Source organism: Panicum hallii, chromosome 2 (genome assembly GCF_002211085.1).
Source record: "Panicum hallii strain FIL2 chromosome 2, PHallii_v3.1, whole genome shotgun sequence".
Lineage (NCBI taxonomy): Eukaryota > Viridiplantae > Streptophyta > Magnoliopsida > Poales > Poaceae > Panicum > Panicum hallii.
In genome coordinates, this window is record NC_038043.1 from 11,955,752 (window position 1) to 11,981,487 (window position 25,736).

The following is a 25,736-nucleotide window of genomic DNA, read 5'->3' on the forward strand; positions in this document are numbered from 1 at the left end:
TAATTTCTTTTTTCTTTCCTTATGAGTTGATAAACTGCCTGAAAATTGGCTTTTGTCGAATGTTATGCTATGAACCTGGTACGCTAATTCATACATTGTATTGTTTGCTGTCGGCTACGATGTGCTGAGTAGCATTTTACTCGTGAACCCTGAGTTCAAGTCTCCTGAACTCAAATGGTTCAGTTACTGCGTTTCTCCTGAGCCAATTTAACAGTAGTAGCAGGAAAGGCATGATCTTTGTCCCGAACCATGTATGATTGCCCTTCTGAGCAAATCATTGAACACTGTCCAGTTGCAATGATAAGCAACTAATCGACCAGTCCAACATGTCGCTTTGCTTTGTCCGGAACTGAAAGGATGCCAATGGAAACAAGCAACCAAAGCTGAAACGCAACACCAACTGCCTCTGCTGACGGTAGCTGAAGCAATTGTTCTCTGTCCCCTGCTGCTTGTTCACTCACATCTACTCACACGAAGATGTGAGTGAAGAAGAAGAGGAGGAGGAGGAAGAAGAAGAAGCGGCACCGCAGAGCAGCAGAGGCATGGCGTCGTGGCGGTGCCTATGGGCTTGGCGTTGGCAACGCGTGCGAGCATGTGTGCGTGCGCCCCCCACCCCTGCCCCCCACTTGGAGCGGAAGCGACGGCCGCCCAATCACATGCGCCCCATGTGCGGCGCCAATCCTCCCCCGTGCCCCTCCCGGTTCGTCCCTTCCGCGATGGTGGCGAGGGCGAGGGCGAGGGCGAGGGCGAGGCCGATGCGGAGGCGCGCTCCAAGCGTGCACCGCGCCTCCTGTCCTGGCCATCGCGGCCGTCCATCCCTCCACACGTGTCGCCCCCGCGCGGCCACCGTGCCAACCATATCACTCCGAGCCCCCGCGGCACGCCGCCGCACGCCTCGCACGCGTGACCCTGCTGGTCCTGGGTCCTAGCCGCCCTCCGCCCCCTCGTTCCCCTCCCCCTGCATCTCCCTCCCTCCTCCCCGCGGCGGTTCGAGATCCGGGCGGGCGGGAGCGGTATGCAGCAGGCGGCGGGGCCGCCGGGCGAGGACGAGGACGAGGAGATGGGGGTCAAGGAGGAGGACGACGAGGAGGAGGAGGAGGACGACGGGGAGGACGGCTGCTACTACATGGACCCGTGCCCCGTGTCCGTCGCGTCGCCGACTGGCAGCGGCGGCGGCGGCAGGGCGAACCAGGGGCGGCGGCGCGCGCGCGAGGAGAAGGAGCGGACCAAGCTGCGGGAGCGGCAGCGGCGCGCGATCACGGGGCGGATCCTGGCGGGGCTGCGCCAGCACGGCAACTACAGCCTGCGGGCGCGCGCCGACATCAACGAGGTGATCGCGGCGCTGGCGCGCGAGGCCGGCTGGGTCGTCCTCCCCGACGGCACCACCTTCCCCTCCTCCTCCCCGCCCCCCGCCGCCGCGGCCGCGCAGGTCGGTCTCTCCCTCCCTCTCTCGGCTGCTTCCTTCTCAGTCAGTCAGGCTCTCGATTTGGGAAGAAGGGAATGAACGAATGGCGTGTGAACTGGCAGCTGGCCACTGGCCCTGCTGCCTGCCAGCCAGGGGAAAAGCAGCTTTCCCGCTGCCATTTATGACGTCACAAATGACCATGCGGTTTCAAAACAGATGATAAATAAATGCTCGGGACGGCGCGGGAATGGAACGGCCCAGTGATGAGAATTAGAAAAAAAGGAAATACCGTATTTGATTGAAGATAATACGAGCAAAGAAATAATTACACCGTATATTAGTCAGAGTTATTATATGTAAAAGTTTTTTTCCCCTGACCGTCCATCGCCCGGAAAGGGAAAAGGGGACGAGGAGAAGCAGCCAAAATAAGCCGCGGCCCGTCACGGGGCTCACGGCGTTTTTCGCTGCTCGGCTCGGTTGCTCATGCTCCTCCCCCGTTCCCGCCTCCCGAGGGCGCGCTCCACCACCACCGCCCACTGCCTCCCCCCCCCTCTCCAATCCCGGGGTCGCCCGATCCGGACCCGAATGCTGACGCGTGCGCCTCCTTCTGTGTTCCCCCTCCAGCCGGCGCCCCGCCCCGTGATGGTCGCCGCCGCGCCGCTCGCGCTCCCGCTCCCGCTCCCGCTCCCGACCTCGCCGGCGCTCCCGCTCCGCGGCGTCCCGCCCGTCGCCGCGCGCCCCATCTCCCACCGCCCCGCGCTCGCACTCTTGCCGTTGCCCTCCGTCCTCCTCTCGCCCCCGCGCGCCGCAGGCCCCGCCGCCTCCTCACGCCCCCCGGCCGACGACGTCCCCGACGGCGACTCCTCGCACCTCCTCGCCGTCCCCGTCCCCGTCGCCATGGATCCCGCTACCACCGAAGACGCCGCCGTCGCCAAGCAGGTCAGCGACCCCCCGCTGCCTTCTTTCGCTTTACGTCTCTTCCCCTCTCGGCTCATCACGATTGTTGGGCTTCTGCTACAGGTGCCCGAGGTGGCGCCGCGCCCGCCGGAGCGGGACTTCGCCGGCACGCCCTACGTCCCCGTCTACGTCATGCTCCCTGTAAGTACACATCTCCTCCATTTCCTTCTACTGGACCTGCGCGATCGCGTTCCAATTCGTGTGCGTGTTTTCGGCAGCTTGGGGTGGTGAATGTCAATGGCGAGGTGGTGGACGCGGACGAGTTGGTGGGCCAGCTGCGGGTGCTCAAGGCAGCTGGGGTGGACGGGGTCATGGTCGACTGCTGGTGGGGGAACGTCGAGGCGCACAGGCCCCAGGAGTACAACTGGACTGGCTACAAGCGCCTCTTCCAGATGATCAGGGAGCTCAAGCTCAAGTTGCAGGTCAGATGACAAAGCATCTCAATGCACCCTTTAGTAATTTGTGCTTCTCTGCATTGTTGTGTGTCGGTTGATGTACCACTTCTACATCGATCATCTGTTGGTGGCAGAGTTCCGTGTTGATTTCCTTTACTTGTGTGGCTTACATGCCTTTCTCATCGAATTACTTAGGTGGTCATGTCATTCCACGAATGTGGTGGCAATGTTGGAGATGATGTGCCCATTCCTCTCCCACATTGGGTAACAGAGATTGGAAGGAGCAACCCGGACATCTACTTTACTGACAGGACAGGAAGGCGTAATACTGAGTGCTTATCATGGGGAATTGATAAGGAAAGGGTTCTACAAGGCCGAACAGCAGTGGAGGTACAATCATTTCGATGGATCTTGCTCTGTACTTATCACTCTGAAAGTTTAACTAATGCTTGCCTTCTTGTTGATTTCCACTTGCCTCCTATAATTCTGCATCTTGATCTTGGCTAGTTTTGAGACTAGAAGCTGCGAATGACATCTCATGAAACTGTAATTGTCATGTATACGTTATGTTTGGTACTTTCATGATAATGGTATAGTATTTTAGGATGGTTGCATGATGAAACTGGTTTGTATGTTATGGAAATGCATGCGCTGTATGTTCACACCTTTCAATTCATTTTTATTGGAAGACCAATTGTGTTTGGACATGTCTTATTTCATTCCCGTATATCAATATAGGTATATTTTGACTTCATGAGAAGCTTCCGAGTGGAGTTTGATGAGTATTTTGAGGATGGGATCATCTCAGAAATTGAGATTGGACTAGGGGCTTGTGGAGAGCTGCGGTATCCATCTTATCCAGCAAAACATGGCTGGAAATACCCTGGCATTGGAGAATTTCAGGTAACTCTTCACACTTTGTTCTTTCTGTTGCACTCGCATTATTCTTAGGTATACCTATCGGTATTTATTTTTTGGCCATTGTGAATGTATTGTTCTTCAGTGCTACGACAGGTACTTACAGAAAAATTTGAGAAGAGCTGCAGAAGCACGAGGACATACTATATGGGCAAGAGGGCCAGACAATGCTGGCCATTATAATTCTGAACCAAATCTCACTGGGTTTTTTTGTGATGGAGGAGATTATGATAGTTATTATGGCCGTTTTTTCCTCAACTGGTACTCTCAGATGTTGGTGGATCATGCAGACCGTGTCCTGATGTTAGCAAGGTTGGCTTTTGAGGGTTCAAGCATAGCTGTTAAGGTCAGTTATCGTTGTTATCTTCTCAAATCCAATCAGTACTTTGGTGGTTTTGCTGGCTTTTATTCTTTCTGTTAGAAACTTGGTCTAACAATTGCTAAAGTAAACTTATCTTTATCATTTATATCCCCAGATCAAATAAAATGATTGAATACAGCTATCCACTTCCGTGATATTTGCAGGTTTCTGGAGTGCACTGGTGGTACAAAACTGCCAGTCATGCTGCTGAATTAACCGCTGGTTTTTACAACCCATGTAACCGTGATGGCTATGCTCCAATTGCTGCAGTATTGAAGAAATATGATGCTGCTTTGAACTTTACATGTGTTGAATTGCGCACCATGGACCAGCATGAGGTATACCCTGATGCATTTGCAGATCCAGAGGGCCTGGTATGGCAGGTAGGGATCCTTCTGTTTCATGTTTTTACGTTCCCTTATCAACAGCTTACTTGCTGATCCATCGTATTATCTAGTGAGCATGGACCTGTGATACTATTTGACAGGTTTTCTCTGAATGAGTAGTTGAGACCTGCACAGCATCATATGTTTGCTATTTAAGTACAGACAGATTGATGCTGTACTAGTGTTTTACAATTGGAAAGTAATGTTTCTCAGGTGCTGAACGCTGCGTGGGATGCTGGGATACAAGTGGCTAGTGAGAACGCTCTACCTTGCTACGATAGAGATGGATTCAACAAGATTTTGGAGAATGCCAAACCACTGAATGACCCAGATGGACGGCATTTGTTTGGATTCACCTACCTGAGGCTTAGCAAAGTTCTGTTGGAGAGGCGCAACTTTTTCGAATTTGAACGCTTCGTCAAGAGAATGCACGGTAAGATGGAGTGGTCTGATGGGAATCCTATTTTGGCGCCAGTTAATCCCATGCTGACCTCTTGCGACGTGTTCTTTGCAGGTGAGGCGGTTCTTGATCTGCAAGTATAGATTGCTAGCGTATTACATACACATATACAAGTGATGCTGATTGGCTTAGGCCTTGCGGCTTACATTTTTGCTCTTTCCTTTTTGTTTCTAGGTAGTAGTATTAGCTGATTTTTGACCTGTTACATAGAACTCCTCTATTTGTAAAGGCTATTTATATATATATACCCTAGTTTCGAGGACGAAGACCCATGGATTTACTTGAATTGTGGTTGGTAAACAGTAAACACTGAATTCGCATCCATGGACCCCGTTGGCAACAATACTGTGGCCTTGTATTGCTTGGAGTTTGGGCGTGAAACCTGAAAACCCAGGCATTCTGATGCTGATCCGCATGTCCAATTGACTTCGCTGATACGCATGGATCGAAATGAACAAATGTTTGTAAGTTTGTACTCGCCATGCCAAATGCCATTTACAGTTAACGATATGGTTGGTACTGTAACTTCACCTGTATCAATCACGTGGCGAAAAAGTTCCTAAATAGATCTGTTTAATTTCACCTTGATTATTCCTTCACAAAACTTGTCTGCACGGACCACATGTCACCGTACGATCGATCCGTGCAAAAGAAAAAAAAGAGAGATTATCTTCTAGTATGAATGAATGATACGAAAACGTCTAAACCAAGGACACAAGAATGTGGCTACTGCCTACTGCCTACTGCTGGGAGTCTGCAACACAGGGCACCAAAGCAAAGCGAATTTACAACAGGTGAGGCGCGCGCGGGGCGTTCAGGAGAAAACCGAGCTGCGCAGCACGATCTGGCCGTCCGCGTCCTTGTCGAACACGCGCTCGATCAGGTCGTTCCAGCTCATCCGCTGCCTGGCCCCCGCCGGCGGGAAGCTCTCGCTCCTCTCCGGCTGCTGCTGCTGCTGCGGCCGCCGCCCGGCGTCGTCGTCGTCGAACGTGCCGTACGGCGACGGCGCCCGCGCGTCCGGCACCGACAGCGTCACGGCCCGGCGCAGCGCGGCCCGGTGCTCCTCCACGTGCTCCCTCTGCAGGGTCTCGTTGCGCTCCATCCGCTGCTCTGACGGAACCGCCATTGTCTCCTCCTCCTCCAGCATCAGCTGTACACCGACAGCGGAACCATGTTACTAGCAGGAAAAAGTCAGAGAGGCAGCTAAGCTACACCCACTTGTACCTGCACGGTGAACAAATCAATAATCCACATTTTCAAACCTGAACAATTGTTTACTTAAGACACAAACCTGAACAATGGTGCATACCGAACTTCATCTCACCAACGTGTAACTGATTTCTGAACAAGATTTTTTTTTCACTACCTTAGTTCTTCAGAATTTGTGCTTGGTGATATGCAATGTCCAGTTTACCAAAGATAAAGCTATCCCTTCGAAATAGCTTACCAGAAAATATTTCTCAGGCAAGAATGCAGTGGTACATAGAGACTAGAAAGTAAGGATAACTATTAGTATAAGCAACTCACATCCAAAGCCTTCTGGGCTTCCCTCTCAATCCAAACAATGGCATGGTCTGCTGTGGCGTTGCAGGAAAGAACAATGTGCTCAAATCTACCATCCACAGGCACAGCTGTTTTGACTACCGGTGGATATCTTCCGCACCTGTGTTATTCAAGGAATTTAACCAAAGGAAATATTGGATACCTTTGTGAGCGACAAAGTAATTTAACCAAAGGATGCAAAACAGCAGAGCAAGTTCAATATCAAATTGTAGCAGTATCAGAATGGGTTCACAGTCAGTGGTGCCTATGCAAAGACTAGTTGAACTAAATATTGACTACATGAATAGGTACATACAAAGTGAAAACTTGATGGTTCTCTTGAAATAATTGAGTCCAGGATTCAAAACTACTAGCATAACTTGTTCTCTATTTGCAGTTGTGAGGACATCTCTTGAAATTAACTGATACTATGCAACCACATGTTGTTTCTTGCATTGTAGACTACCAAATAAGGAAATGGTACCTGCACATTTTTCTTTCCACTATGTGATATATCCTGCCCGGTGCGTAAAGCCTTCTTGGATCCTTTAGCATTGCGTCTTCGGGTATACATGTATCCCTCAAACACCTCAAACATAGGAGGCACGGCAAGCTGTCAAGAAGAGAAGATGGCTTAATTTCAGACTTGCTTGAGCCCACTAAGTAGTAAACATACTGAAACACAGCTACAACTTAGCTAGCACAAACATAAACAGAAAAATAGAATATCAGATAAATCAACCCCAGGCAAACAGAATTCTTAGCTATCTGTCCAGAGCTGATAGGACTGACTTGTAACCATTCTACAGTCATGACGTTCATTAGACACAACTATGATATGATTTATCATCAAACAGTTATACAGTTTCTGTTTCAGACAAATAGAGAGACTGGTGGTTTCTGCAAAAAACAAATAGAGTAATTGGGGTTGCTATGGGGGGAAGTATGAACCAGTAATAAATCACATAATGATTTGAAAACAAATACCTTTTTAACACTAAACACAAAAAAACATGTAAATCATTAGTTCATAATCAAGAAAACAAGAGCACTACATTTAGTGGCATGGCCGTACCAGAGGATTGACTTGAAAATGTCCTCTAAAGGAGTAGCTGTCCGGGGCAAGAAGTCATCCTGCCATTGGGAAAAGGAAAGATGAAGCATGGCTGGAAGCAGCGGAGTACATAAGAATTATTAAGGTTGTGTGACTGACCTGTAGGACGACAGAGTTGATGACGTCGGCGTATCTGACGGCGAGGTTGAGCGACATGCACCTGGCGGGCGCCATGGCGTAGCAGCGCGTTCGGCTCCTGTCGACGTTTCCGAGCTTGTCGAGGTTGAGCACGACGACCATGGTGAGCATGGCGGCGATGCCGGCGCCCAGTGAATGCCCCGTGAAGGTGAGCGTGTAGTCGGGGTACCTCTCGAGGAGGTCCCTGAGCAGGTCGCACTCGGCGTCGAGCACCCAGCCGGCGGCCCTGAGGAGTCCGTTGTGGACGTAGCCGCCGTCGAAGCGGCGCTTGCCGAGCCGGTTGTCGAGGAGGAGCGCGTAGTCGGACTCCTTGACGAGGTTGAGCCCCCGGAGCGCGAGGACGATGTCGGCGTGCTCGTGGTCGAGGTAGAGGAGGTAGGGGGTGACGCGGCCGCGGGTGTCGGCGTAGGTCCGGCGGCGGAGGACGCAGGCGGGGTCGATGCCGTACCCGCCCGGGGGCGCGAAGAGGAGCGGCGCGGAGGCGGAGAGGTCGGGCTCATAGTTGGCCATGACGAGGCGGCACATGCGCGGGACGGGCTCGAAGTCGGCGGCGGAGGCGAGGCCCCAGGTGGCGCTGTCGGCCTCGCCGGTGTGGAGGCAGCGCTTCCAGGCCCAGCGCGCGCAGGCGAGGCAGTAGACGCACTCGAGCAGCGGCAGGCCGCAGGCCAGCGACATGGCCGGCGCCGCGCCGGGGGCACTCGGCGGCCGCGGCGATCAGACATCCATCGGTCACCGCGGCGCCGGCGGCGGTCGCCGCGAGGGAATTGCGTCGAACGGGTGGCGCGCGGCGCGGATCGAACCGAATCGGGAACCAGAGATTCGGGCGCGGCGAGATGGATGTTCGTTCCAAAGGGGAGGAGATCCGACTGACGATCGGGTGCGAATCTTTCAACGAGCGAGGGGCGTATGGACGAATGGAATCGGCTCGTGATTTTTCTTTTTCTATTGAAGAGCGGGGCGGCGAGTCCACTGGTGATTTGTGGAGGAGAGTGACGAAACAAGTTGGCGGAGGTAACTCCGTCACCTGGCGATGTCAACCGCGGGTTGAGGTTGACGACGAGCTGGGGTTCAGGCGCCAGTGTACGATCTCTCGTTGTGTGTGTTGGATTAGTGGTAATTCTTTTCTTAAAGTGCTATTTCTTTTTGAAGTATCGGATTAGTGGTAATTCGATCGGAGGCAGAGCAGATGACAGGAAGACCTTCGTAACGGGTCTGGGGGACTCTCTCCGGTCCGGTGCCTTCTGGAATGGATGGAGATGATGGGCTCTATGAATGCAGTCGATTCCATCACGACAGTCGATAGGATAAGGCGAGCTGATCCAATGAGTGAAGTCATGATGTGGGAGCGGAGGCAGCAGCCCCCTACCAACGCACATCACCATCCTCCTAGTCCACCATGCGTTGGACATATTCAGTGAAGCCAGTGATGGAATATCCCTGCTTGATCTTCTAAACACAGATGGTTGGGTCTGTTCCGTCCAAACGCAAGTCAAGATTGAGAATTGTATTGCCAACACAGACGGAAGGGAATCGAGGAAAGGGGAAACAAAAATACAAAAGTCAAAGCACCAGAATAGTACGCAACAAGATTAAAGTGTTTTGCGATGAATATACACGTCTAATCTACAGGCAGCGTCTTACAACTTGCAATCAACGGGAGCCCCAAGCATGTCCAGTACATTCAGGCGTGCGGTTCCAAATGTTCCATTAGATCTACCACCAAAACAGGGAGGGGGGCTCCCGGACCCCCCACAACATCAGCTTCTCTCTGTCCATTCACTCATCACTTGCACCACTCGACTGCGTTGCGGGGGCGGCGTACCATGATAGATAGAGCACCCGCACGGTCAGCCTCACAGCAAGTAGAACTGCGAATAGAGATGCTCCCTGATCTTGTAGTAGTCCTCGCACAGGGGGCCCTCGATCACGATCTGCTGAGAACCCGTGCTGCCCTGCAACACAACACCAAAAGCATATAGCTGCGTAAGCGTGTGCCTTTCCATGGAAGCAGAACCATGCTTGCAATATTTCCCAGAAATTCAAAGTGTCAGCTTTTGCTATGCGCCATCTGGAGTTCTGGAACCTGGACCATTATCCATGAACAGCCGCAGCAGATCCAAGTCTGCTAATATATGTGTGCCATAGGGTAAACAATTGCTCCTAAAGGGAGATGCGGTTACCTTCTGGGAATCACCAATCTTGCGCACCGTGATGTGTTCGCCACACCGTAATGCACCACCGGAAAATTCAACCTACGACAGTGACAGGTGTCAATGGCTTCAGTATACATCAACAGAGATTAACTAGCCCTGCCCACTTAACACTAGCCATCCAAAAATCGTATGACGTGGCATTCATCAATCTCATCTTGTAATCGACTGTAAACATAGGCTATGTGTGTTCCAGGGGGGAAACATCTATAGGCCATGCGAACTAAACAGGCTGTGCAGCCGACAAGTGCCATCTAATATCCTGCAGTATGCTAGAAATAGTGAAAGTTGCCGCTTGCCAGCTCCAATTTCTTCTTAGCATACTAATGCCCCCTAGGTCTCAACACATTTGATCAATCCTACTTGTAGTAAATAATTTATAAATAAAATATTGCTCATGTCCACTCCTAAAACTAAAAGTTTGGATAATGCCATTTTAGGTGCAGTGGAAGATCAAAGACTTAGGAATGCGACAAACCTACCTGCCAACCTTTATTTTCCAGAAATTGTTTAAAATCAGACAATTTCAAATCACCCACAAGAACTGGCTTGTGGGGTGGCGGTGCTGACGAAGGGGGAAGCAAAACAAGCTTCTCGTCTTCCTTTCCAACTTCTGCATCCACCCAAGCAATTTCATGCTCACCCAACTGCAGTCCATGTTAGTGTTAGCGATTTTGTAATGATGATCCATAGTGAAGCAAGTGCATGACAAAGTAAAGTATTTTAAAAACTAACTGATTCAAGGATTGAAGAACATGGTTACTTGCCTAAAAAAGAATCTATAACTACCGACTCGAACCACCCGTTGCTGTCGGCGATGAGCCGAGGCATAAGACAATCACAGCGAGCAATAGAATTTGAGGAGGAATGAGGAAGGATTCATCTTCCTAATTTAAGTTTTGGATTTAGTTCATAGTTGCCATGTTCTATTACATCACTGGCTTATAAGCAGATACACCACATAAGATCAGAAGCAGCGACAGGTTTAGATTTCAACACTTGCAGTCTTTTAAGAACTTGCAATTTTACAAAGAGCAGTTTCTCTAGAACAATTTCACAAGGGCTTAGTTTGGGGGCTAAACTGTACAAAGTGAGAACTTGGACCATTATATTGTCATTACAAAGTTTTCTTCAGTTTTTAAGCTTTCTTGTGTTTGTTAAGAGCAACAGAAAGAATGAACTATAATGATTTAGGGAATTATGCATACCTTCTTACAAATGATGTTACTCATTAACTTCTCTGAAAGTTGTACCTGAGACAAGATAGCGCAAACATCACAAAGTTTGCAAATGGAAGGTTTAGGGAACATGCAACATATAAATTGTAGATGATATAGTTATGTCACGAACACAGGCTCCTAGCTTAATAAATAATGGCATGCACACAAGGGTCTTACTGCTGCCCACAGGAAGATCATGGTGGTGCATAATAACTTATAAATTTGAATGATTGGTACATGAAAGGGGTTTGGTTTTGCCTAATACTTGCTACAGCCATCAGACAAGTAGCACATTATATATTAGGTTGCCTGACCTTAACGATCCCCTAAGTGTTCTACTCTAGTACTTTTTTTGCAGTTAGAATGCGAACCTTATAGGCACATAAATCCGATGTTACATCAATTGTTTCCTCAATCTGAGGAGCATAAACATGCGAGTCTAAATTCTTTGCACAATGCATTTTCAAGTGCTCAGTAGCTTCAGCCGATCCATGCACCAGAACCTGCAAAAAGTCATGCATGCTTTAGCATGAGATAACAATTTTCTATGCACAGGGCAACCGGTGACCACAAGCATAACAATTGCAGGTCACTCAAATCTTGTTCTAACTAATCAAACAAGAAGCAATAGCAATGTTTTTAAATAGCAGGCCATAGGATTTAGTGGCAGGGCTCTCAAACAGCTACTAGCGCCGCTAGAGCCTGCTATTGCCCGCTATAGTGCGCTATTTCTACTGCAGTGCTTATAGCGTCATCTCCGTGAAACCGCTATAGCCTGCTATTTAAAACATTGAGCAATAGACACTTACAATTTAAATAAAGTTTTGCTGTGGCATGTCAACCGTAGAAAAATGCATAGAAATGATATAATCTACCATCTGTGGTGTCAGGTATGCAGAAGTATAAACTAAATGTGCAATATTCCCCAGAAAGGAGCTTTAGTTAAACCTGAAAAATCTAAAGCATACATAAAAAAAAGAATATCTAGAATTAAACTCACATACAAGTTTCAGTGGAGCCACATGAGCTATAACTGACTTTACTGAACGCCCATCAGAGCGACCTTCAAAGTCCATATAAACCAATGAGCATTTCACTTGAACCTGGAAAAAATTTCAGCATACCAGAGCACATGTTAAATTTAAATCTGGATATAGCCATATTGCTCTGCAATAGACGCAGAGACTAATGAAAGAAAACAAAGAGGAAAAAACTTACTGTCATCTCATTGGAAATAACTTTTGAGGGTGTTGAATCAAGAAGCAGGCGTGCTGAGCCATCATCAATTTTACCATCTAAACCATCTCCAGGACCCTGAGGAATAAGAGATGCACGTAAGAACCAAGAATATAATTGAGTTTCTTCTTAGTCCGAAGATGCAAAAAGGGTTACATGTATTTCCAGTTATAGTTTAAAGCATCTTTCAGCTATCATGAAGGAATGTACAGACTTTCCAACGGAACCACTGAAGTATTCAATAGAACCAAATGAGTCAGTTATGCCACCTAAGTAACATTGCGCGAGAATTACATGACAGCCAGTTGAATTACAAATGACCGACTGTCAAAACTCAAGAGGCATAGTGGGTGCGTAAGCAAACTTACAAGCATCAGAGCACTATCCGTTTCTTCTTGTTTCATCGTATAATCATCAGGGTTGATGACCTCACCGAAGTCATCCCATTCAGCAGTATTTTCAAAGAAGGGAAACATTGGAGCAACACTTGTTGAAGGAGGGACAAATCCATCAATGAGAATATCATTGTTCCCACCAAAATGTGAACCAGCTGGTAGTACCACAAAGTAAAGGATAGTCAACTACATATAACATATCACATCAAATATTAAAACCCTTACATCATAAAACAAGTTTGGGGAAACTAAATGGAACAGCAGATATGTTATTGTAAGTATCATCATCTTGGCTACTGAATATATTCAACAATCATGAAAGGGGATATTAAACTTGATCAGGTCAATGCTATAAAGGCTGAAAAAATTAGAGCAGGGTCAAAGAAACATCAAGTGTACTCCAGAACTTGTTATCAGAAGATGCACTATATTTAAGATTCCATGTGTGGTAAAGTTCTCAGGGACATTGACCAGCAAAGTTCACAAAATTGCAAGCATACCCTTGGCGGATTTATGAGATGAGCTTGCATCAATGGCCATTGGGTCAGAAGCCTTTGCATTCGATCCATGAGAAGCCTTTAGTTCCTCTTCTTTGACAAGGCTAGCCTTTATGGCTTCTTCCTTTTTTATCCGTTCCTGTTCTTCTTCATAAGCTTTTAGCTCATCACCCACCAAAGGAATCCGTTTGCTCATAGTGACCTTAACAGCTTTAGGGGGTGGGTCCACTTGAAGCATTCGAGCAAGTGTACCAAACTGGAGATCAAATATTTTCTAGTCAAATAATTGTAGAAAGATATAGTACATGAATTATGTTTGTAAGAGAAAAGAACACTAAGATTAAAAAAACTGGTAGTTTAATGGAAGTGAGGCTTCATAATCATATATATTTTTCTCTACAAATTACAAAAGTTCTATTTAGCATCTAATTTACATTCCTCTTGACTCCTTTAGTTCATGTGCCCTTCACTTTAGGAGCAAATATTCATCTTTCAATATCTGAAATTTCAAATATGGTTGTGCAAACTATCTGCATAGAGTTATAGACTTATATGCCACGCACAGGAATACCTGTCCCTTCTCAGTAAAGAGCACTAGATTCCTTGCTTCATTTGCCATCTCAACAAATATGTCATGAGAAAAGCCAACCTCCAAACTCGCCATGGATGCCAGAACCACCTGCTAAATAACTGTTAACTTCAAGGTTCCAACAGTATGGTGGAGAGCAGAGAAATATGTTACCCTAACCTTTGGAGTATCTCCCAATTTTTCAAGCTCTTCTTTGTTAATAATAAGTGTGACCTTTCTGCAACATAGAAACATGAACGCTTGGTAATGGTAGAATCAGATGGACTTCAATAGTTCAATTTATTTATAAAAAACTGTTCGCTCGAGACAAATATCCAAAATCCAAAGTGCAACATTGGCTAAAAAGGATACTTAAGTATGGCTCAAATGATAGAATTCTAATAACAGAACTACAACTCGGATAGACATAATAAAACTGTGACTACATGAGATGCAAATGAGAGTATTAATATTTGAATGTAAATAGTGAACATAGCACAAAAAGAACCATATACAGTTTTAGCAGGAACTTATTGCTGTTTGAGGTCATACTTTAACAAGAAGGCATTTGCTCTACTGCTTTCAAAAGATTTTGCAATCTGATCACCCATCCATTCAAGAAAACTCTTGACATAGTCGATAGTACTTGTAGAAACATTTGTAAGAAAGTAGATAGGGTACTCCAAACGTCGGTCACCCCAGTACTGCAACATATCAATACAAAAAAGTTAACACATTATTGAAATAACGGGAATACAGAGTCTAGCAATAGTGTCAGAGATTTCACCTTATCCAATATCAAAAGAAGTTCCAACACCCTACCAGCAGTATCAACAGGAAGTAACACACTTCCACCACTTGCTAGAACTTTAACTAATGAATCTGCATGAAACATGATGGCATTAAACAACACAGTAGCTAGGATGATCACATGTATATATAAAAAGGAAAGGGTGGTAAACATATCTTGGAGCTATAACATCTAACAATGAAGGGTCATCATGATTCATGACATGACAAAAAGGTAGAAGCTAGCACTTAGAAATACTAAAAATTGCAAAAATCTAAAGAAACGGAATAACAAAAGCAAGTCCAGCGCTGAGTGCTTACCAATGAAATCTTGATCCTGTTTTTTTCTGTAGCCTTGATTGTTCAAAGCATTGTAAGCATCGGTTATCAGAACAGCTGGGCGCACAAAAGATCCAAGAACGGTACCATTCAAATGCCTGGAAAAATGCGATAATTTTAGTAGTTTATGCAAAAGAGAACACCAAATTTATTCTGCAAAAACACAAGAGAGGATCTAACATCTCTTTCCGATGGTTGAAGTCAACAGCGTACACGACATCCTCTCCATCTTTTGTTATCTTCCACACTGTGCCCCCCAAAAGATGCCCAGCCACATGTGGAGCAATAACAATTCCTTCACCTTTATCTGCCAAGAGATGCTATATGACCAGATGCAGTGTAGCATGCTAAAACAATGTAACAGCATGATCTTACTGACCATTAAGAAGGTAATTTTGTGAGTATTTCAATCTCACAACGTTTTGGAATGCAGCATCAACATCATCCAAAGTAAACAAGTCAAAGTCTGAGACTTGCTGCAAAAGAAGGTAAGGGTCTACTGTGAACAGATATAGACTACAAAAAGGAGTCCAGTTTTCTTTAACATATTGGAAAGAGGGGGGGATACTGTATGGTATGGTAAATGAGTGTGATTGAAAAGCAGAAGCCTCATGGAAATAGTGGGTACCAAGAAGCTTACCCATCGAGACAGAAAATGATCGTACATGGTCAAAAGCCCAAGTCTAAACACAGGTTCTGTTGCATATACTGGTGCAGAGAGTCCAAGATGTTTCATAGCATATGGCAAAGCTCCTAGATGCATCATGTCAGGATGTGACAAAAGAACAGCATCTATTGTTGGTGCAACCCTGAAACATTTATAGTGCCCTTATGAGTGTAAGTGAAAAGTAGCATTCAATTTGCTTTGACGATAGTAGCACAATGAAAGAAATGGCATGTACGCATTCTGCGGTAATGGAAAGTATTTCCTTTACTTAACTACAGAGGGAGGATTTTGGAAAGAAATATGTAGGAGTGCATCCTTGCATCTGCAAAATGTGTAAAGGTACAAGTGACAGGAAAACGAATGGTCAGTACATAGGCCACTGGAGAGGCTATGCACAGGGGATTGGCATGGACGCATGGTGACACAAGGAGACCAAAGTTTGCAGTCATGTTTTACATCATCAAAACAGAATTATTTACATCCTGTTACAAGAAACAATAGGTACAAGCAGACACATTTACACCAATTACAATAGACTAAACCTTAGGCATATATAATGCTGCATAAATAACAGCCATTCGGAGAGAGACACGCATCCAAGCCCATTCCTGCGCATAGGTATGTGAACATTCGCCCTCTAACACACAAGCACCAGAGCACAAACACTTCAGTCGATTTTCCAAACAAGCTGTAAATCACACTGGTTAGAGCACACAAAACCCTAGGGCTTGACAAACCAAGAGCGAGCCTCCATCCTAGCCAAGCCGAGGCACAATCATCAGCCAGAATTTACACTACCCCGAAGATTTGTGCAATTGGACCAATAAGTGGTTCGCATTGCATCAGGTCACCACCGTATCTGAACGCAGCGCCAGCCAAACTCCAGTCTCACTCTCGGAGACATTTCGTCAAACAGGTGTACTAATGTGGCGTCGGCAGCGTCAATCACTTCCTCAAGAGGCAATTTAATCGAAGACGACAAGCTAAGCTCACGAGGGTAAGAAGAGGCGTACTTGGCGAGGGGTTGGAGCTGGGAGGTCTCGCAGAGGTCGGTCCATCCGCAGTCGAGGAGGAAGCGGAAGCCGTCGACGGCGAGCAGGTAGCAAAGGGGCCCCTCCCCGTACGCCCCGCTGAGAGGCGTCACCTGCACCGACGTCCCCATCTGATCTGATCTCCCCCTCCGGCGGCGCCGGCGGCTCGACGGCGAGCGGAGGCGTGGAGGGGTGGGTGTGTTCGAAGTCGGAAGCAGGCAAGCAGCGAACCTTGCCTAAACCCCGCGCGTCAACTGGTCTGGGCCGTGTTGGGCCGAACAAACTCAGGCCCGTATGGCCCTGGAATCCTTTTGTGCCCACGTGTTCCCCGGCTCCGGTACGGTGAGCCCTTCCCTCGCCGCCGGCGACGCCGACCAAACAAACGCGCAGTGAGAGCCTGAGAGGACGGCTACCCAATCCGCAAGGAAGCGAAGCTCCTCTGCTCCGGTCGGATCGGCTCCCTTTTCTGGTTGGGTTGAAGTTCTCGTGTGGTGTCTCTGGTTGGATGGATCTAGGCAAAACCCTAATTCACGCGATGTCTCTATGCAGCTGCTTCCGATGGACAGCGCCGCCACCGCTGCAGGAGGAAGTGGGGAGCCGGCGGCCAACGGGTCCAAATCCGAGGAGCAGCAGTTCGATCCCAGCCGAAGTAAGTTATTCTTGTGTATTTTTAATCCGTGCTGTAGGTTGGTCCCAGCTTCTTCCGTAGAAAATCACGATCTCTCCATCTCACCAGAGGAATTTGAATAGAACATTGAATTACTGTTAGCTTTAGTAGGTTATTTGCACACGAATCATGAACTACGCATTCCCTAGAATATACGCATTCCCTAGAATATACTGGGACACAACTTCAGAAAAATGTTCTTTGGTACCAGGGTCAAGTTCAGAAAACTATTACTGTAAGGACGGTGTCGTTGGATATTAGAATGTTGTCAAACTGGATGCTCAGTTGTATTCTTGGAAATTGTCATTATCTTGAGAAGAGCATCCACTAAACCTTTTAGTTTGTCAACCGCTAATGTATCCAAACTTTGCTTTTGCTGTAATTTTTTAATCTTACAGTGGTCTGACATCTAGTTTCTTGATGTTTTGAAGTGGTCGGGATAATCAAAAGGAAGGCCCTGATTAAAGATTTGGCTGCAGCATACCATGCTAAGTGTATAGCATCCTGTAAAGAACTCCTGCAGCTTCAGAAACAGTGGGAGGAGGTCGGTACCTTTCATCTTCCAAAATCTCACCTGTAGAGCTCCCTGTGTTCCTCCGTATTGCTTAGCAACAATTCAGGGCCCCTTTGTTGTGTATTTGCAAGGAAAATATTGGTCAATTCCCTTGAGATTTTAGTTACTTTGAATGCAGATTGTGGTTGACTAAACTGATTGAAGTTAATAAGTCATTCAGTTTGAAACAAACATTCATATTGTTTTCAGAGACAGTAGCATATAGGCCTGGATTTTTGAATAGCACAACTTCCTAGTGCAATTGGATTTGCATCTATTAGATTATATCATTGTGCAATTTGTGCGAAAAAAGGAACTGTGCTGGACTCTTCTTTACTTTTAAAGAATTCATTCATCAACACATACTTGCTAGCTAGTTTTTCAATTTCTAGTTTTGTTTAAGCTTTGGGATCATGAGTTGACTTATACCAGTTGTTGAGAAAGATTCTAATTCTCTCATCCTGGAATTATATGTATTGCTTGTTTTTGCCTGGTAGTCTGCAGTCCCTTTTTTTGTGTGTGCGCGTGTGTGATGAGGTGTCTCAAAATGTTAATACTGATTAACAGGAACAGTACGTGGAAGCCAAAATGCCCGAAGAACCAAGACTGATTACAATGAAGACCTCAACGCATAGGAAGAAGTAGATTTAGGATATTAGTTTCTTTTCAAAGAGCACTTTTCAGCTCTGTTAACTGTTGTGATCGTTAGCTTGACACTTGACAGTGAACTAAAATACAAGGAAACATCGCTCTCAGCAGGGCTTATGCTGTAAAGTATCATTTGCATGCTTCCAATTGCGCTTTTAACTAGCTTTTTTTGTTCTTTAATTGAAGATAAGGCTTACAGAGAAATATTAACATCTTGGATCCTTTTGCAATTGCATCCAATAAAGAAGGCATTTATGTATCTCACTGATTTTCATTCCAATCATCATAATTTTTTTTCTTTAAAGGCGGCTTACAAACAAATAACAGGTTGGACCTTTTTGTAGTTTGATTCAACGAAGGCATTTACTTGTCTCCCTGATTTTTAGCAATGTTAGGCCAATCTCAATGGGAGTTTCATCAGGAGTTTTATGAGCATTAAATAACATGCCATATCAACAATTTTGCTGACTTGATAGTATCATTATAAGGAGAGATGAGAGAGAGTTCCATGAGATGGGAGAGGAGTTTCATCCCTATGAAATCCAATAGGTACAATTACTAAGTTCTAAGTTTTGGTAACTGTTCAATAAAATTGTGCACTGACATAGGCTTATATTTATGTGTTCACCTTGAATTGAATGAGTTGTCATTATATTTTATAAATGTATTATTTGTTTATTAAACACAAGTCACAGAGATGAGGATAAAGCATCCCCATTGTGCGGTTTGCAGTGCCTGTTGCACAGGGCAAAGCATTGTATGTCCTAGATGATTACATGTGTTTACATGGAGGAGGTGCAGTGTCCTTCCACGCCTCCATTTAGCAATTCCTTTGAATGCTCTGTCGATCTTTCCGCAATCGAAATTTTTTTTCTGTTGAAAAAGTCCACTAAAATCAGCCTGAGTCTCCAATCTCCAGGGTGTGCTACCATTGTTGGTGCAGGGAACCAGACAACCCTAGACTAATAGTATGCAAAGAATATATGACCATTAGTTTCTATTAGTCTAGGATTGTCCTGCTACCGGTTCCTGTCTTGGTAAGTCTTGAACCTGATCCGAAGGAGCTTGTTCTTCCATAGCGTCTTAAGGAACTGGACAATTGTGGTGGTGCTCTGCTTCCCTGTGTTGGTATTGGTTGTCTGTTTCTCTATGCCAACTGTTTGTATGCTTTATTTGGACGTGAAAATCCCTGGATTGGAAGGCTTTCAGCAAAATCTCCGGGTCCTCGTGGTTAAGAAATGGATTCCTGTTTGATTGATTGAACGGCAGTTGTTCCAAAAGACTTGTTCACTTTTGTTCACATCCTATTCTTTTGAGTTTGGAACTCAAAGGTCATACAGTGTATTAGGCAAGTTTATTTGGTGGTCAGCGTCTAGGAGATCATGAAGTTGATTCCGAATGGGGCACCATAGGTGACTCCAATGTTGATGTTGCCTTTAGAAATTTGATAAGTACTCGTCCAGGTGGTGAAGAATCCTGGATCTTATTCCAAATCGCAGTGGTCGTCAACACCTCATGAATCTTGCTATGGATAAACCAAATATACTCTTTAAGTTCTCATCGTACCTGAAAAGAAGGGAACTCCAAAACCCTAACACCAAAAAAACTCAGCATGGGAAAACCTAAAACTTAGATGAGAACTCGATCTACTAGCGCTAATACTACGGAGATGAGTCCTGATTCCCTATAGTCATTGGACAGATCGCCAAAGGGAGAGTCCTGAAGAGGAATGGCGGCTATTTTTTACGAAGGGCTAGGTATATGATTCTTAAACAATTTTTGTACCCCTTGAATAGTTTTTCTTCTGGTTGAAGTTGTACCATTTTTTTCTAGAACAATTTTATTCAAAACTTGGAATATTTTTGTCCACCTTTAATATTTGTTCCAAATTCATCAAAAAATTATTTCTCATTCATAAAAAAAATGTTACGGAGAAAATGACATCCTAACATACTGATATATGGTTTTTGATCCAGAATATAGGAATCCAAAGTTTATGCACCACATAAGCATGTCTAAGACCATGCACATGCCGTCCATGTAGCCGAATACCGCTCACAAGGGAGAGAGGGAGGGTGCTAGAGAGAGAAACTTTGGCGATCATCTTGAAGCAATTCTAGCTGGGGAATCAAATGGGGTTGATCTCCACTCGTATCTCTCCTAGTTTTGGAGTTCACTCTCGCTCTCAAGGTGAGTTTCCATGTGTTTTTGCTCCAGTTCGTGTCGCAGTTTGTTCGTTTTCGCTCCTGTTCATTTTGTCTCTGGCTGTCTGGCCTAGAGTGTGCTGTTTCCTGGTTTGGGGCCTCTGCTGCTGGAGCTCTGTGATGGCGGAACCCGTTCGGTGCGAGTTGGGATTCTACTGATGCAGAGGTCGATGGCAATGCCTCGATCCTCGCTGTGGGTGAGTCCGCCAATGATCCCTCGATCGGCACCATGCTCGAAGGCTGATAGAGAGAGTCGCAATTTCCCACCCAACTCAGAGTCGCGTTCTGGTGCTAATTCGGCTGATCGCGTTGTTTTTTGTTCGTTCTCGTTGGGGGATGTGTTTGAGAGAGAGATTTCAGAAACATGGGTGTTTTGCTTTCCGGGGGAAGAACACCAGTGCAGATTCGTCTCGGAGATTTGTGGAGAATTTTGTGAGAGCTCCTATGAAGGATCGGGAGGTTGAAGACGACTCCATGCCAGCTCACCAAAATCTGGGCGGCGCATTGGACTTGGGCCGCAGCCATTCGGGCCCAGTCCAGCCCATGTACTCGTTTGGAACATGCGTGGATGACCTATACAACCACTCATGGAGGGATAAGGTTGGCTCCTGGCTCTGGGTCCCAAAAGGCGAAGCGCTGGCGGCGGTAAAGAGTGGGCAAGGTTTTCTAGCCAAACATAGTGAAATCCTCAGATTCAGCCATAACAGTAGGAAGATTGTGAAAGCTGTTCCAAGGAAGATTCTAAGGAAGATGGATGAGAGATCATTTGCCTTTGTAGCAGTCATGGATCGCTCAAGAAATAAAAACTACCACTGCAGGGCAGTCTCACGCCTGGGCACAGAGTTGGCCCGGGGGCGAGCGCGTGAGGAAGAAGACTCCAGAAGATATAGAGATTTTGAGGGGGACTACCGCGGAAGAGAGCGTGGTTATCAGGAGCGTGATAGGGAGGAGTCTGTGAGAGGCTATGAAGGGCAACATCAGGGAGGAAGGAATTGGTGCAGCGAATACCCCCGCCAAGATCTAAGCAGATTCAGGACAACTAATCCTCAGACCCAAGAGAGAGACATATCTGGGAGGGAAGAGCAGGGTTTGAGGGCAAAGCTGAAGGGAGATCAAGATGGTCGCAAGGTTACTGACAGAGTGCAGAATAATTATAGAGGGGGTGAATCATGGGAGAACAAAGGCAAAGGTAAAGCAGCAAACTCCACCGATAATCATTGCTTCAATTGCAACCAGACAGGGCAGTTCAGAAAGACCGCATGAATCTAGCATTTTGCTACTGTTGTAAGAAAGCCGGTCACAGATCAATGATGTGTACAAAAAAGAGAGAGCTGAGACTTTGTGGGTTTGTCCTACCTAGTTTGGGTTTCTACGGTATTCGCATCCCTGTAGATAAAGAGAAAAAGAAGAAAGAGGTTCTTGGCATAATGATAATTGAATGTGGGATTGCTACCATTGAGAGCATTGAGAAGGAACTAGTCCACTTGTTTAGAGAGGTTCCAAAATGGAAGATTAAGATGATGGATGAAGAAAACAAATACATAATCACCTTCCCATCAGAGGCCATCCGACATCAAGTAGCTAGGTTTAGAGGATTTGATTTTGAGACATCAATAGTGAAAGCTAGGGTAATTCCAACTAAGATGTCTGCTGAAGCAGACAGCAACCTTGAGGTTGTATGGGTCAAGGATTTTAACTTTCCATCTAAGGCCAAAACAGTTGAGGTTGTCATGAAAATTGCTTACCTTGTGGGTGATCTTCAGGAAGTGGATCTCAATTCTTTGAAGAAGCCTGGTCCAGTGAGGATTAAATTGGCTTGCAAAGCTGCTAGAGAGGTTAAGGGAGAGACACAGATTTTCTTCAATGGAGAGAGCCATAGAATCAGATGGGAGGTAGAATCTAACAACAACTCTGCAAAGACAACTTCTTCTTCCAAATTTGACAGACAAAAGGACACAAATGAGAGGGGTGAAGAAGAAGGGGAAGAAGAAGAATATTATCCTAGCCAAGACAAGTACACTAACAAAAATCAGACAGAGGGCAAAGAGAATTCTACTAATGGGGCTCGTGGTGAAGGTAATGTGGGTTCTAGAAAAAACAAAAAGTAAATGCTGCTTGTGAAAATCCGGAGGAGAGGTCTACTGAGGACAGCAAGTCAATGGAGAGTGAGGAGAGCCTGCTGACTGACAACACAGTTGAGAAGGCTACAATCTATGCATAGGAAGAATATGAGGAATCCAATCCCACACAACAAAGTGTGAACATAACTCAACATTCTAACTATGAGAGGATTGCAGATGATGAGGAAATGGTTGACTATAAAAAATATTCTCTAGATAAAGAGAGAGCTAAGATGGATAAGATTGACAAGATCTTTGATGACAAAACATCCAAGTTAGCTGAAGCCATGTGCTTCAAGGTCCTGCAGAAAAACAGTGATAATTCTGTTGAGGGGGGTTCTGATATCCTAGAGCAATATGCCATTATGGGAGTGGAGGCTACTTCAGAGGGTGTGGTGATCTCAGATACTTATGGAAGTAACTAGAGGGAGGACTTTACCACTGTTAAAATTAAGAAACAACTGGTGGTAGCACAAAGGAAAAGTCTCAGGAACCAGGGCTGCACTGGGACGGTCCAGGGCAAAGCTAAAGCATTCAAGATGAAAAATAATGACATCACAGGTACTTCCTCTTCTTTTGTTGTCTTTAATTCTATTGACCCAAACCATTCAGAAAGATAGGTGTTATTAGTAACATTGATCTGGGAGATTCAGAAGAAGATGTATGAAAATATATCAACCATGCAAGCCAAGGAAGCTGCAAAGGCAGCACTTATGAGTGCTAAGAGCAAAATGGAGCCAGAGCAAAATAAACCAAAAGCAAGCTCAACCACAGATTTGGAAGCTGCTGGAGATAGGGAAGGGAGGACTAGGAAGTAATAGAGTGTGCATACTCTCCATCCCCAAAAAACCCCCCAAGAGAGGAAAATAACAGAAGGATAAAAACTGGGCCAAAAAAGGTGGCCAGAGCCAAGAAATCCAAGCAGAAAATATGAAGATCTTGTTTTGGAACATTAAGGGAGTGGGTGGTGCTAGTAGAAGAAAGCAGTTAAGAGAGTTGATGCAAGAACACACCATTGATGTGCTATGCTTACTAGAAACTATCAAAGCTGACTTCTCTTTGAGTGAGTTAAGGAGTCTAGAGGAAGGGGGGCGCTTTTCCTGGAACTGGACGGAGGCAAGAGGGCACCTAGGTGGCACACTGTTAGGAGTGAAACAGGGGGAGATTTAGACACTCTTGAGATGGATAGTGGAGAATTTTTCTCAAGCACTAAGTTGGAAGATAAAAGAATAAGAGGGTGTGGGAGGTGATAAATTGTAACACCCTAATGTAATTTTCCCTAATTTTAATGAATTTATTTTGGCTCAAATGAAATTTCCAGGGTTTTCTTCAATTTTGTGGCATTTAAAGTAATTTTATAACACAAGAAAATAAAAATTTAATATAAGATCAACTTGTTTGTGCATTCATGCTGGTGCATGGTTTTATTTGTCTGAGTGCTAGGAGTTTGAGTTCAAATTTCATTTGAATTCAAATAGTTTGAGTTGAGTTTGAAAAGGAATAAGAAATGGAAAAGAGAAGGAAGAGGAAAGCAACCAAATCCAGAAAAACCCAACCCGGCTCTCCTCTTCTTTTCCGGGCCCAGCCCGCCTCCTCCACTTTCCCTCCCGCTCCGGCCCAAACCTCGCTCTGGCCCAGCCCAGCGCCAGCCTAGCCCAACTCCTCCGATCCTCCTCTTTTCTTCCGAGACCTAGCAGGCCAACGGCGGCCCGGTTTCTCCGATCTCGTGTGGAACGCTCTCCTCCTCTCTCTCTCTCTCTCTCCCGCTGACAACTCGGACTCACCTGTCGGCGCCCCTCTTCTTCTTTTCCTTTCTTCTTCCCCGCGCAACGCCCGCCCGAGCTTGCTGCCGTGATTCTCGCCTCGCCCGCGTGGAATTCCGCTCGCCCGGATCCCCTCTCCCTCCTTTAAACCACCAGCGGTTTTCCCCTACCCTACTTCCAAAACCCCAGCCGCCACCGCAAACCCTAGCCTTTTTCACCGCTCCGCCGGCGCCGCGCCGCGGTTAAGCCCCGCGCCGCTGTGGGCTCGCCTCTCCGCCGCACCGCAGCCTTCCCCGAGCCACGACGCAGCTTCGCCACGTGCCCAGGAACCTTTCTGAAGCTCCAATTCCAACCCCATCCCCTGCAACGACCCGTTCGCGTGCGCAGTATCGGTTCCCGCCGCCGGACGTCACCATCGACACCTCTGCACGTCACCCTGACCGATCCAGACCCTCGGTGAGCAATACCCGATGCCCCTCTTCCTTTTGCGCATGCTGTAGTGTCGCGTAGACCACTCTAGTGGCCGGAACACCACCCCGGCGCTCCGTCGCCGCCGCTCGCCGTGGCGAGACCCAACCCGGCCCAAATCCACCGCACTGACTGCCCAGACGGGTTCGCCGTCGTTCACTCTCTCTCCCCGGCATAGTCCCGACCACCCAGAACCCCGGAGGACCGAGTCTGGTCGACTCCGACGAGTTTCCGGCGAAGCCCCGCCACGAAAACACCTCGCCGGCGACCCATCCGGTAGGCCCGAGCCGGCGTCGCGCGAGGGCCGTCCGATCGGTGTTGAACGCGTGAGATTAGATCGGCTTACCGGTTCGGCCGGCCAGAATTGCTAAAGAACCCCTGCGCTTTTCAAGAATCAACCCGCAGTCCTATGCCATTCAAAAGTATTTACGTTTTAGTCCTGTTTCTTCTGTTCAGCCCCCTGTAGTTTTTCAAAATTGAACCCAACGTCCATGCCGTGAGTTTTAGCAAGTTAGACCCCAGATCTACCCTTATTTATGTTTAGGTCCCTAGTTTTTTGTCCAGAACCCCCTGGAAGTTCTGTTTTCTTGCAGAAAAGCCCCTGGACCTTGTTTTAACCCTAGATTTCGCGTCTTAGCTCCATTTTAGTTGATTCTTGCGCCCACGCGATCGTTGTAACGCGTAG

General features: G+C 46.5%; 4 protein-coding genes across 6 annotated transcripts; 2 read left to right on the forward strand and 2 right to left on the reverse strand.

Moving 5' to 3' along the window:
* The first annotated feature begins 864 nt into the window (after positions 1-864).
* LOC112883388 (beta-amylase 2, chloroplastic-like) lies at positions 865-5,189 on the forward strand. Its single transcript, XM_025948682.1, has 10 exons — positions 865-1,429; positions 2,030-2,344; positions 2,426-2,503; positions 2,581-2,784; positions 2,953-3,147; positions 3,496-3,660; positions 3,761-4,021; positions 4,201-4,419; positions 4,636-4,855; positions 4,937-5,189. The coding sequence occupies exons 1-10, from the start codon at positions 1,016-1,018 to the stop codon at positions 4,963-4,965; spliced, it is 2,100 nt and encodes a 699-aa protein (XP_025804467.1). The 5' UTR covers positions 865-1,015; the 3' UTR covers positions 4,966-5,189.
* A 249-nt stretch (positions 5,190-5,438) lies between these two features.
* Positions 5,439-8,697, reverse strand: LOC112883389. Of its 2 annotated transcripts, none has more exons than XM_025948683.1 (5): positions 7,638-8,692; positions 7,500-7,558; positions 6,909-7,037; positions 6,410-6,545; positions 5,439-6,032 (listed from the first exon to the last, which is right to left on the reverse strand). In XM_025948683.1, the coding sequence occupies exons 1-5, from the start codon at positions 8,349-8,351 to the stop codon at positions 5,697-5,699; spliced, it is 1,374 nt and encodes a 457-aa protein (XP_025804468.1). In that variant the 5' UTR covers positions 8,352-8,692; the 3' UTR covers positions 5,439-5,696. The 2 variants fall into 2 exon arrangements, with proteins under 2 accessions (XP_025804468.1, XP_025804469.1); XM_025948684.1 differs by having other exon boundaries at positions 5,966-6,106; positions 7,638-8,697.
* A 533-nt stretch (positions 8,698-9,230) lies between these two features.
* On the reverse strand, positions 9,231-16,906 carry LOC112881707 (cleavage and polyadenylation specificity factor subunit 2). The gene is made up of 18 exons (XM_025946529.1): positions 16,611-16,906; positions 15,571-15,739; positions 15,310-15,406; positions 15,111-15,237; positions 14,913-15,028; positions 14,590-14,684; positions 14,355-14,506; positions 13,983-14,040; positions 13,806-13,913; positions 13,238-13,490; positions 12,711-12,892; positions 12,325-12,420; positions 12,111-12,209; positions 11,478-11,609; positions 11,095-11,139; positions 10,369-10,533; positions 9,857-9,928; positions 9,231-9,628 (listed from the first exon to the last, which is right to left on the reverse strand). Exons 1-18 carry the CDS (start codon positions 16,757-16,759, stop codon positions 9,530-9,532), a joined length of 2,214 nt encoding a protein of 737 aa, XP_025802314.1. The 5' UTR covers positions 16,760-16,906; the 3' UTR covers positions 9,231-9,529.
* Positions 16,907-16,935: 29 nt separating this feature from the next.
* Positions 16,936-18,643, forward strand: LOC112881708. Of its 2 annotated transcripts, none has more exons than XM_025946531.1 (4): positions 16,936-17,075; positions 17,178-17,277; positions 17,727-17,839; positions 18,416-18,643. In XM_025946531.1, exons 2-4 carry the CDS (start codon positions 17,187-17,189, stop codon positions 18,491-18,493), a joined length of 282 nt encoding a protein of 93 aa, XP_025802316.1. In that variant the 5' UTR covers positions 16,936-17,075; positions 17,178-17,186; the 3' UTR covers positions 18,494-18,643. The 2 variants fall into 2 exon arrangements, with proteins under 2 accessions (XP_025802316.1, XP_025802315.1); XM_025946530.1 differs by having other exon boundaries at positions 16,941-17,097.
* Positions 18,644-25,736: the final 7,093 nt, after the last annotated feature.